Source organism: Achroia grisella, unplaced genomic scaffold (assembly GCF_030625045.1).
Source record: "Achroia grisella isolate CSIRO2021 unplaced genomic scaffold, CSIRO_AGI_Agris_v1 utg2671, whole genome shotgun sequence".
Taxonomy (NCBI): domain Eukaryota; kingdom Metazoa; phylum Arthropoda; class Insecta; order Lepidoptera; family Pyralidae; genus Achroia; species Achroia grisella.
The window spans coordinates 1,263,238-1,275,399 of record NW_026712758.1 but is presented as its reverse complement, the minus strand read 5'-3'; the positions used below and the strand labels follow the sequence as shown (position 1 = coordinate 1,275,399).

The window sequence follows — 12,162 nt, the reverse complement described above, 5'->3', positions numbered from 1 at the left end:
GCTGAGTAGGTTTGCACATTTACTATTATGTTTCTAATGGGGCTTCATGAATATAATATGGGACCTGCTACTTCGTGCTAGAACTTTTCATCGAACTACACTCTTACACTTTTCGTGTGCCAAATTGCTCCTTAGTCTATATTATATTCATGCTATTCAAATTTAGGTTTTTTCGAAGGTAAACTATTATGTACTTTTATTAAGTTTTCTTTTTATTTTTCATTTGACTTAAGAAGATTTTAGTTCTTATATAATATATAAGAATATGGGGGTTCTCATGAATAAAGATGAATATGAATGGCAACATAAAAGGGATACAAACGGATATCACATGACGACAGGATGTCCATGGTGCTGACGGTTGGCGTTTACTTTTAAGTGGGCGTTCTCAATTGTTATTCTATAATAGTTACGTAAAAAAACGAATATTTACCGCTATGTCCAATGCTGACGTAAAAAGCAGTGGGCCAAACTTCAAAGTAGCCGTCGACCATGCCAAAAATGAGACTGCCAATGATGGCGAGAGAAGTTATCCACCCGGCAGCTACCAGCCAGTACGGTATCCTCACTTGGCATTTCGTTTTGTGCAAGTACCATCCCACAATCATACCTGGAAATACAAACAGCTTTATTAAGTATCCACCATTGGAGTTTATACGATGGGAATAAGGGCCAAAAGCTCATAAATTAATAAAGAAAAAAACCTAAGTATCTACAATTAAATAAATGATAAGTTTATTAAACGAATGTCATTCAGATAGTAAACAACAAATAACAATTGATTCTGATAAAGTTAAAAAACTTGTTGTGGATAGAAAAAATGGAGAATAAATAATAATAAAATCAAGTATCCTTATAGGTATATGTCATTATTTAATTTAACCGTCTACAAATACTAACACAAATATTAATTTAGTAAATTCAGGCTATTTTTAATTATTTCGTCAACGGTTTTGTATAAGTCCATCGATTTTTATAAATTGATAATGTAATAGGCTGGCAATGTACCTAGGTCAGTATGTGATAAAAGAATTTAAAGCTTAAAAGTTATCTGGAATGAATGGACGGTACTCTGAAATTATCGGATTGCTCAGCCACCCATTTGCTTTCTGCGGGGTGCTTTTATGACGGGCTCACTGACCTACAAAAGGGATATCCGATACGTTCTCACAAGCTACCACAGCTTTTTTTTGTAAGAAATCGATGAGGATTGTAGCAAGTTGGCTGTTCAAGGGTTATGTACGGTTCCAAAGGGTTATAGTTATAGAGAGTAATCTTTATCATCGCCTTACCGACTAAATAGGGACCAATTCTAGACCATGGCTTATCGTAAAGTGCGTCGAACATTTCGAAGGGTTCCTGTATTCTCGCTTTATATTGATGCCACACTGAGATATAAATAGTCGTTATCCACGAGCTCACCAGGACCACACCCAGTGATATTGATGCCAGCTTTGGATGCCTGCAACAGAAATATATTTTATCTATTAAATTAAAGTTTCAAAAACCAAAATATTTAATACATTTTTTTATGGTTTTATTTTATTTTCTCTTTCGTTATATTCTTTTGTAGTAAAATGCAAACGTAACTAACATAAAGCGGTCATCTTAATAATTATTTTTATTATGTTACAGTGGTTTACGAAGTATTAGTGCATATTTTGTACTTGATAAAGTACTACCACATTGAATAACTTCTAACATAAAAACACATTGTGGCAGTAAAACTATATACTTACTTTACTGATAGTAATAAAATTATTATGCCAACCACATAAAATTGTGTATCATTTGCCATGTACCAAGACCATACCATGCATATCTCACGCTGGGGGTACAAATTGTTGATATATAGCAAATTCCTCCACCAGTAGTTGTCGCACGTTATGTGATCTATAACTGCTGGTTCGAATACGCCCTGATTGTACACATAAGTAAAGGAAATTTGCGTCAGCCAAATTACGAAAGCATATGCTGGTGTCAGTCTTACAATCCTATATGAAATTAACACAAAGAACGATCTAACGACATTTAACATTTCTCTTGTTGTGTACGCTTTGTTCTTTGGTTTGTCGAGCAGATCGTCTTTGAACGATTGTTGGCTTATGACGGAGATCGATAAAGCTGAATTGGTGAAACCGTTGAGATTTTTGTTCGCATCTTTTTTGTCGGCTTGTATTTTTTTCTTCTTGTCTTCAGTTCTCAGAAACAAGACTGTTACAAGTAAGCCACTGAAATTAAATAATTTATACTATAAATCCTCTTAATACAGATAATAAAATGACAATAAATTAAATATTTTTATTAATTATCATTCAAATTATGAAATATCAAACCTGATGAAAAAGAATGAATCCACACAATAAGATGCGTTACCAACGGATTGATACATTAGGTTTCGTTCGGTGACAACTCTCATAGTCTTGTTATCAGCTATATAAAACACTGTAAGGTAAGTGTGTACCATAATTACCCAAGTCACTGATAGAAATCTGAAATGAAAATAATTATTATTAACAATGAAATAATAACATGTGCACAATAAATACTAGTTATTTTTAATACCTTATCCCATGTAAACTGGTAAGAGCTCCATCACTAGCTCGATGTATACTGAGAATGGTACGTCCGTTTGAAAGTACCGAAAATGACAGCAATAATTCAGCCCAAAGTCCTGCGAAGAAAAAATATTTTAATGCTGATGTTTTATAATCGAAAACTGAAACTGACTGCTGATCATAAATCATTATAAGGGAGTATTACAAGCCAAAATTATAAATATATCTAAAATTTGTAATGTGTAATTTCACGAAATGTCTCATGTTCGAAATCGAGACGAAAATACATACAGTATAGAGTGTATTTTTGTATACGTCGCCTTAAATTGAAAAAGTTGCCCTATTTCGAGGGAGAAAATTGTAATGAAAAGGCACTTTTGACGAAGAAATTCGTATTGAGTAGATTTGAAATTCATTACAGGGATTTAAACAAGCAGATTTCAAATAGATTAAATAACGTAATGTTTAATGCGCCTTTTATTAAAATATTTATCTTTTTAGTTAATTTGAAGATATACCTGTACTTTCATAGTGACTAATTATTTTAAAGCATTTATACGAAGTTAATGTTTACAGTATGAATTGAACAGGTATACTTTGTACATACAAGTCGTGCCTCGCTTATTTTAGCTGCCAAGCTGGCTTCGAATTCTGTGTATCAGTTGAAGTATTATTATTTCTCTAGAATGGCAATGTATAAGTGTTATCACAGGCGTCACATAATAAGGCGATATCTATAGTGCTTTTCATATATGTAGGTGACTGTTACCACTCACCACCACCGTCATATTGTTTGCCAATCTAATTACATAAAAAAGGGATAGTGCGATTTTTCTATACGAAGACTTTTCAGATTTATGATCTTTGTACTTTATCAAATCAAATTAAAATAAACCGTTATTTTTATTGTAGCATGTAAATTGATAGTTCATATGTAGAATAAGTACTTCTGTATCTGTTGAGGGAATAAAATAATCGTATTTATGAGTACGAATATATGTATTTGTCAGGGTGGTTTCTATATATTATAAAATATGTCTATAGGTACAGTAAAATCATTACATAAGCTTTGCTTAGTTTGGGACTAGATAACGTTTTGTGAATTGTTCTAGGTGGTTATTATAATAAGTATGTATTTGTTATGGCGACCTATGCAGAGGTCTATTTTTATTTTTGAGCGAAAGATTAATTTTGTCACAGTTCTGCACATCACTTTCTGTTTTCTATTCTTACCTAATGCTAGCAGCAAGAGGATGTTATACGATATAAAGGTTACGTTACATGTACCTACAGAGAAATGTTGTCAAGCATCATTTTATCATTATAGTATTCCATAATGTTGAGGTATTTGGATAGGTTATAGTATTCCATCCTAAGATGTATCGCTTTAACATAGCTATTTATGTAATATCGTTAATATTAATGCTCTGTGCTATTGTCCGCTTGTTATTCATACCTATTAAAATTAATAAGCTTTGACTTATTACTTAATGAGCTCATTGTTCAAAATCCCAGCTCAATATATTCATTAAGAGTCGTCGCGAGAAAGTTACTTGGCATATATCCTGCTCGTACTTACTCGTGTAACTTTATTAAGAGAACATTACTGTTTAGTTATTATATTGTTTCATACTTATAATTTTTTATAATAACTATGATTTTAAAGTCAATCATTAGTTGTTTGAATTAAGTTATATTTAGTAATACCATATAGGTATTAAATATGTTTAATTTATTAGCTTTTATAACATTCTCTTTATTATCCAGAATTAGTATTCTGAAATATGTATGTTCAGACCTACAAAGTAGGTGCTTGACAGATTATATACCAAATGTAGCTGTATTAAATACAAAATCTTAATTTAATCTGTAGTTTAAAAGAAACATAAACAGAAATGGATGTTAAATAATTACGACGTAACACGTAATCCACTAAGTGTCAGAGTTTATTTAAACACTAGATTTCCGCAAAAAAGCTGGATTTGTGTGAGAGTATTTATACTTTCCTCTTTGTGAACATCTATTACTTACTTGAGAGGTTCTTCGAAAAGAGCGAAAAAATGGGTTTCGTATTCTTAGGTTTAGTGGCACTTTGAAAGGGTAGAGCATTTAACATGGAAGAGGTTCCCCTTACCCATATATGTACGTACCTAATGAAAGGTAAAATTTAGCAAATTTTTATCTTCCAATAGAAAGCATACAAGAAGTGTTCATTTCATTTTTATTTTTAAAATTAAATCTATATTTTAATTTATTTTTTTGTCTCCAGCTTAAAGTTTTAAGTAAGTATTCAACTTACATAAAACTTTATTGAATTACGACATATTTATGTTAAGCATTTTACTATGTATACCTATTATGTTTTAAATATGGCTGCAAAAAGTTACATTCTCCTCAATGAACTGTATGCTTCAAGTGCATATTGATCCTACTGGCACTTGTTGTGATATATTAAAGAAAAACGTATGTTTACATATAATTTGAAGGTTTGCATATTCTGGTTAACTAATTGAATGCCAGATATGTATGAAATATGTATTTACCACTATATAGAGAGCTTTTTGGCAGGTATAATATACGGAATCGAGAAATGGAGTTATAGATAAAAAATCCATGCATCGATTAGAACTCGTATAGGCAAATCGCTCGGGGACTTATGGAGCGCTACTCGGTGTTTTGTGAGGAATAATATACGTATATATAGAAAAACCAATAAATTCAACGAATACGAAAAAAATACAGTTACCTACGTGAAAACATGTTGGAATACCTTTGATCCGTCGAACAAAGTTTATTTGGGTCGTTATTGGGCCGATAAATACCAAATAATTAAAATATTTTTTAAATTGGAACGTAATTAAAATAAATAGAGATATAAGCTAAGTATTTTTAATATAGGTTGCATAGTAGAGTCTTGTACACCAATATATAGCTCTCAAAAGGCTGTGAATCGACTCTAATCCACACTAAAACTTTGTGTCAATTTTTTTTTCATTTCTCTCTCTGATGATGGAATATAACAAACTTCGATACATGATGATAAAGTTTGCTACCTGTTATAGGGAATACAAATATATCTCAGCGAAATTGTGGGTATGACATGTTTACAGTTCGACGTAGGGTTCGACGACGGTTTACAATGTCTCTGCTTTCGCCATCTGGTATTAAAGTCGTTAGGATGTGTATGTTACTAAGCTACTTAAATCAGTGTTATCTAATAGATTTACATATAACGATTAACAAAACTTTTATATGTATATATTCATTTATTCTGATTTTGTTGGCAGCAGTAAGCTTTTATATTCACCGGACGCAAATGGAGGCGACAACTACAGAGGCATTACAAACCTGGAATTACTTATGGAACGCCTAAAGGCCAATTCCTAACTGATGAATGGGACTTTAGTTAGATGGCACTGCTAGGGATTCGAATCTCGGCTCAGGGCGTCGTAATTACGCTCCCCATTAGAATGGGACAGGAGATCGATCGGAGGGGAGTTAACGGAGAATGTATAATAAACGTTTTTGTCTATGCTAATACTACCGTATGTAATTATGTCTCATAATACTTACCGCAGGTTTCCCGTCGAAGGCCTTTGTCGTTATTGTCGCTATCTTCTGTGCGCTTCTCGTCGGTTTGTGGCACATTGTTATTATTCTGCAAATACTTATTATGTGAGCATGCATGAATCTTAAATCGTTGACAACAATGGAATTATCTTGTTCTATGTGGTTACGCTTTCGTTGGGAAATTGACTTGTGTGTAAAATGACGTTAGTATAGTTCACTAGCTATTGTATAATATGTAGGTGCCTTGAATATGTGCGTGATAATGTAAATTATCTAATGTCACACTAAATTTGACTATTTGCTTTACTGTTTCCCTAATGTATCTATTGAATATATGATTTATGTATGAGTATCTATCTAACTAGGTTCGTAAAATATCCTCGACTCGGTATTACTACTCGTGACAAGAAGATTATATTATATATACGTTTAATATTGCCGTGCGAATCAAAAACCTATATATTTAGTTTCTTTGGGAATTGGTGATAACAAAGAAAAACATATGATGAGAATATTAAGATAATTCAAACGTTATGTTCACTAGAATAGCAACAATTATGATAGTAAGTGACCGACATAGTAAGCAACATCAATTGCAAATGTCATCAAAGTGCGTTTAGTTTTTACAAAGTACCTAATCCCGTGTTGTTGCTTGTTTTTGAAAAATAATTCGAATTTGAATCGTATTGAAAATCCTTTTGGTTGATGGTTTAAAATGAATGGAATTTACTTTAGTAAGTAGTAGTAGTATTGTATGTGAGGTCTAATAAATTATTAGATAGGCAGATTTCATAATCTCTTTTATTTGGTACCCTAATTGGACACTAGTTATTTTTGTATTCCTTACGCTCAATGGCACGGAAACTAGCCTCGGTTGAAAGAACCATCGTCCTTTGATAAAACCTTGCCTTGTATCTATATTTATATTCACATTAAAACAACAAAATCTTAACCTTTGGATGCATGAATACGTGAATATATTTAATTTCAGTGGCTTTACTCATAATTATGTAACGCGTTATTCTCTCCCTGTTCTGTGACATTTTAATAATCATTTGGTCATATTAAAATATAGGAATGATTAAGTACGTCGCGTAAATAATCTCTGTAATTTCTATTTATGTAAATTAAACATTTATGGAAATCTTATAAGTAGTCAAAAAAATGCATTGCTTTTTTTATGATTTTTTTATATCATTCAGGTGGAAATTTATATGTGATTTCAGTACGCGGTTAAAGCAGTCTGCATTCGTTTGCAAGGGCGAAGTGGAGTACAGTTCATCTTATTTAGTATGCATTGTTTAAGAGGCTAGAAATATTTCATGCCAAACAAGTATAAGATTCTAAATATATTTAGTTGCGTATTGAGACGTCAGTCCAATACGCAACTAAATATATAATATACAAAAATAAATATACAAAATGATTTTGTTAGATAGATGCGTCTGTTAGAAATGTAAATATTAACAAGTAGGTTTATAGGTACTAAATGCTCATTTGTCCAGAAACGAGTATGCAGATCATATGCTGGTAGATATACAGGCACTTTCAAAGCAATAAGCTTGTCATTATTGTATGCCGGACAGCGATTAATAAAAGGGACCTCTTTCATCAAACGGGGAATTTGTTTGCTGTTGCTATATTTGTACTCACGATTTTCAGCAGAATAAAGTGAAAGTGAATACAATAAAGTACTATTTAACCTACTGTCAAAAGTAGGGAGTTCTCAATTGTAGACACAACTGATTTATTACAGCAATGCACCTTTATAACTAAAATTTTATAATCTAGAGATTCCAAGATTTCATCAATTAACAACAATTCAATTTAATTATGCAATTCTATAAAATATTATTGGTAAGTATCATCGTTATTCATTACTTACACTAGTATAAATCCATTTACAGTACTCTATCACTTCAGAAAGGTTGACAGGAAGAGAATGCTTGTAGCAGTAAGTTCGCCTTGTATACGCTATATTTATACAAAAAAATGAGTATGTATATTTTTGGTGTACCAACAGTTTTCTGAGTGGTGTCATTATGGGCCAGCTCAAGGTCACGTGCGGCCGCCGCCAGCTGATACTTCCTCTCCAAGTAACCCTCGAATAGTGAAGCTGCCAGCATCAGAAGGAATATTGCGCTCATCACTGTCCTGTGAAGATGTATTTTTTTAATATGTATAATAAATACCGAGATGAAATGACCCGAGAAAGGTCCGTTAGTCGTAACAAATCCCCTCTTTTCTTGGGTCACGGATTTGATACTCGCATTAGAACAACATTTTCTCCGAGTAAGAAAACACTTGTTACCGCTCTTTTTCATATATCTAGATGAACAGAGTACATCACACCAATGCAGGAGAAGGATAACTCGTGATAAAATAATATACCGAGTCTCTAGCGTGAATTATGTTAGTAATAAAAGCTACGTCACTTCTGAGTAGTGTAAGCTATATATTTTTTTATGTCGGTTTCGTAATGTGCTTGGACAATTGTACAACAAAAAGCTAGTAAAATAAAAACTTATTAACTTCTAAAACATTACAACGGAGATTATAACACACAGATTGAAAATTTAATATCATAAAAATAACAATTGTATCATATATAGTTAATTTCATTTTAAGTACCTATAATACAATTATATATATTTAAAATAGGGGAATGGATAGTGTTCATACATTTCTTCAACCTTTCTCGTAAAGAAAAAGCCTGTGTAAAGAAGTCCAAGCATAAGAACAAAGTTCCGGGATATGGCGAGATTTTCGTAACTACAAGATTTTCGTCACTGTATGTTCTTATGTATTTCTACTATTCACTATAAGTATAGTTTATGGTGCCCTGGACAATACAGTTCTTTTTTGTACATGGTGTTATTCAAGTCTGAATGTCACGGCATTTTCACTTCATGTATGTTTTTATGTTATTTACTAGTATAAAAAACAATATTATAAAATAATATATATTATAGTCAGAGACATTGCCAACTGTCGACATTCTATTAAAAACAACATTTAATGCGATCACATTTTGTTATATTTGAAAGAAACCACTGTGCAAGGGGTTACCATCGTCTCGGATTATATTTCGATTTGTTATCGGTGTTTCTATAAGTCGGAAATATCTACTTATAATAATATGTATAGGTCAGATACACCTATCTTATATGCATCGAAACAGAGTATATTTTGTTTAAAAAATACGTTAGTGCCTTCTGTTATACCTACTACACTGTACACTACGCTATATAAAAGCAACGTGCCTTTTATATCTACGAAAAAATGTAAGAGGAATAAAAAGCAAAATATAAAAGTTTACGTAGCGAGTCAATGGTAGTACTCTTTTCACGTGATATTCATGTTAACACAGGCAAGCTCATAGAAAATTGTGTTATCCTACACTTCACAAGTGTAGGAGTTAAAGCATTATTCTACTCGTAAATGCCATGCGTATTAAAATCTCAGAATTTAAAATACAAATTACATATGACATATACATGAAAAACGAATGGGTCGAACATTCCTTAATTCTATTATAAATGTAGCAAATATAAATAGTTAATCAATTACAGTTTGTTATAGCAAAAAAATATTTGTCGACTCACTCATTAATGCCAAATATAAATGTAAATATTACGACTTCAGTCTTGTTCCGAAAGAAAGTATGAAGATACAATTTTAATTCAATATGTTAAGATACTAGAAATTACAACAAACGGGTATTGATATTTCTTACAAGTGTTTATTTTTAGCCAATTTACATAAAAACTCAAAAAAAAAATTAATATTAAAAAAAAACATATGAATTCATCACTTACATGAGTGCGTAAAATTTGTAATCAGACAATAGGGAATACGCGCCAGGAACCTTTCGTATGTCGGACGTGTGGATAGCGCCAACAAAGCCTGCAGCTGTAGCGCGCGCCCCCAACGTCTTCTCGGCGCTAGCCAGAAATATCGCTACAGCCTCCGAGTTGCAGGAAGCTGGCAGACATTCTCCGAGTAATGACAGCCTGGCCTGTACCACACACAGGAACAAAAGATCACTTTAGTCGCATAATAGGTACTCAGTCAGCGATTTTGTTGATTTTTGTGGGTTCGCATTAGCGTTTAAATGTTCAAATGTGTTCCACTGTTGTTTAGTTACTTTAAAAATATTAGACTTGTCACTCGTTCCAGTGATTAAATTATTGTACTATTGCGTATATTTTTTATCAGAATGTTCTACTGTTACTAAAACCTTTTAATTCTAACAGAAATTCGGAAGTTAGTCTCAGCAATTTAGTAAGGCTCTTCCTTCCATTCACCCTCTCGCTTGACCTCCCCGCCAACTTATACTGTATTGACAGAATCACGGAAACGTACCGTTTTATTACTACTCTTGTTCCAGTATGTGGTATATCGTACAGTAGTCCTAAAACTTATGATTTTGATATTTCAGTCAAATCGTCTGTACCATAAACTGATATATACCATACGGATCAGTGTACGGTGTACCATACTGCGGATGCAAAACAAAATCGTCGGTACTAAAAGTTTCACTTGCAATAAAGGCTCTTTATTTGTAAGATTAATAAAAACCTAGTAAGCACATTTTATCATACATTTTTTGCTGTGTGTATGATTGATATATATATACTTAATATGACTTAATAATGTCAAGATAGAGATTGATATATTTTGATTTTAAAATACCTTCAGGTTGAATCACTGGAAAAAAAAGAGACCGAAAGACACAGTTTCCTATTTATATATATATATATATATATTATGTATACTGTTTGAAACTGACATCCGGTATGGGTCGCTAGAGTTCATTAGAAGTGAAATAAATACCTACCCTTAATTTAGATAATTGCAGCAGATCATATTCGAATTGATAACTTCGTGCATAGGTAAACTCAATTGGGCTTATTTACTAATCGAGTACTTACACTGTTCTATATTAAATCGTGAAATGTTTACAAACTGTACATATTTTCATTTATGTGTTACCTCATGATTTTTAAGAGTTCGCGGACGTATAAGACGAATTACATTTCGAAAATCTTTACAGATACTTTTTGAAGGATAGTAGTATATAAGATACCTCTTATTGTTTATGTAATGAAGCATCTTATGTCAGTCATGTCACAAAGAGAAACACTCCACTAAGTACATTTAGATGGTGATAAAGATTAAACTTTCAGACAAAGTTCATATCGACGGAAATTCGTGGCCGTGAAATTTTGCCGCGAGAATGTAGTGAAACTTTTATATGAAGAGTTGCGTGACTTTGTGATAATATTCTTGTCACACACAGTATTAGTGTTACGCGTGTAGTAGTTGTAATAAGGAAATGTGAGATTTACTTGAGGTAGATGATCTCCGTCGAGACTGATGTTCACTTTGGCCACGTAGAAGGTGGTGGCAAAGGGTGGCGTCTGTGCGTAGTACTGTTTCAACTGCAAGTCTCGACACGCGTTTTTGGATCCCACCCAAAAGTCACTCCCGAACATCACGTTGGGAATGTACTGGCCAGAAGCATCATATACTGCAAAAAAGAGAAACACTGTTGAAAATAGCAATAATGCACGGTGACTCAGCAAAACAAAAGTGCTCGTCACGCAGACATTCTAATATTTGCGGTATAATACGTGTGTCAAATGTCTCAAGAAAACAAATAATAGAAAGTGTATGTCCGTCACTACAAACAATAAATAAAACATTAGTAGTTAGTAATTTTCTTTCTTTCTTTCTAATTGTTCTCAGATCCATCCTTAATAAAATACTGTGGTACCATCATTATGTTAGATTGTCTAATAATGTCTATTTTCCTTCGAACGCGTCGACTCGTCGTTTTCCTTTCCCGTGGGATTTTACACGTGTTTCTTAGTCTAAATATGAATTTTTTAACTTGAAAATATGATGGAGCGTCTATACAAACTTTAGCCTGTTATTTCAGTCTCTAAGGGAATGATTTTTGTAAGAATGCTCAAATAGGTTTTGTTTTGCTTTAATCTAGAAATTGAAGTACGGTTTTAAATTGTGACTA

At 32.6% G+C, this 12,162-nt stretch overlaps 2 protein-coding genes across 2 annotated transcripts in view; both read right to left on the bottom strand.

Annotated features, from left to right (window-relative positions):
- Positions 1-12,162, bottom strand: part of LOC131842897 (zinc finger protein 479-like) — a 220,593-nt gene that overhangs the window by 111,666 nt on the left and 96,765 nt on the right. The window lies entirely within an intron of this gene.
- Positions 1-12,162, bottom strand: part of LOC131842900 (nose resistant to fluoxetine protein 6-like) — a 59,292-nt gene that overhangs the window by 8,787 nt on the left and 38,343 nt on the right. The window contains exons 3-11 of the mRNA XM_059191472.1: positions 11,480-11,661; positions 9,947-10,146; positions 8,150-8,282; positions 6,132-6,216; positions 2,566-2,674; positions 2,337-2,492; positions 1,740-2,231; positions 1,293-1,462; positions 434-610 (exon numbers count right to left, since the gene is read on the bottom strand). Of these exons, the coding sequence (XP_059047455.1) occupies positions 434-610; positions 1,293-1,462; positions 1,740-2,231; positions 2,337-2,492; positions 2,566-2,674; positions 6,132-6,216; positions 8,150-8,282; positions 9,947-10,146; positions 11,480-11,661 (1,704 nt within the window). The remainder of the gene's footprint in view (positions 1-433; positions 611-1,292; positions 1,463-1,739; positions 2,232-2,336; positions 2,493-2,565; positions 2,675-6,131; positions 6,217-8,149; positions 8,283-9,946; positions 10,147-11,479; positions 11,662-12,162) is intronic.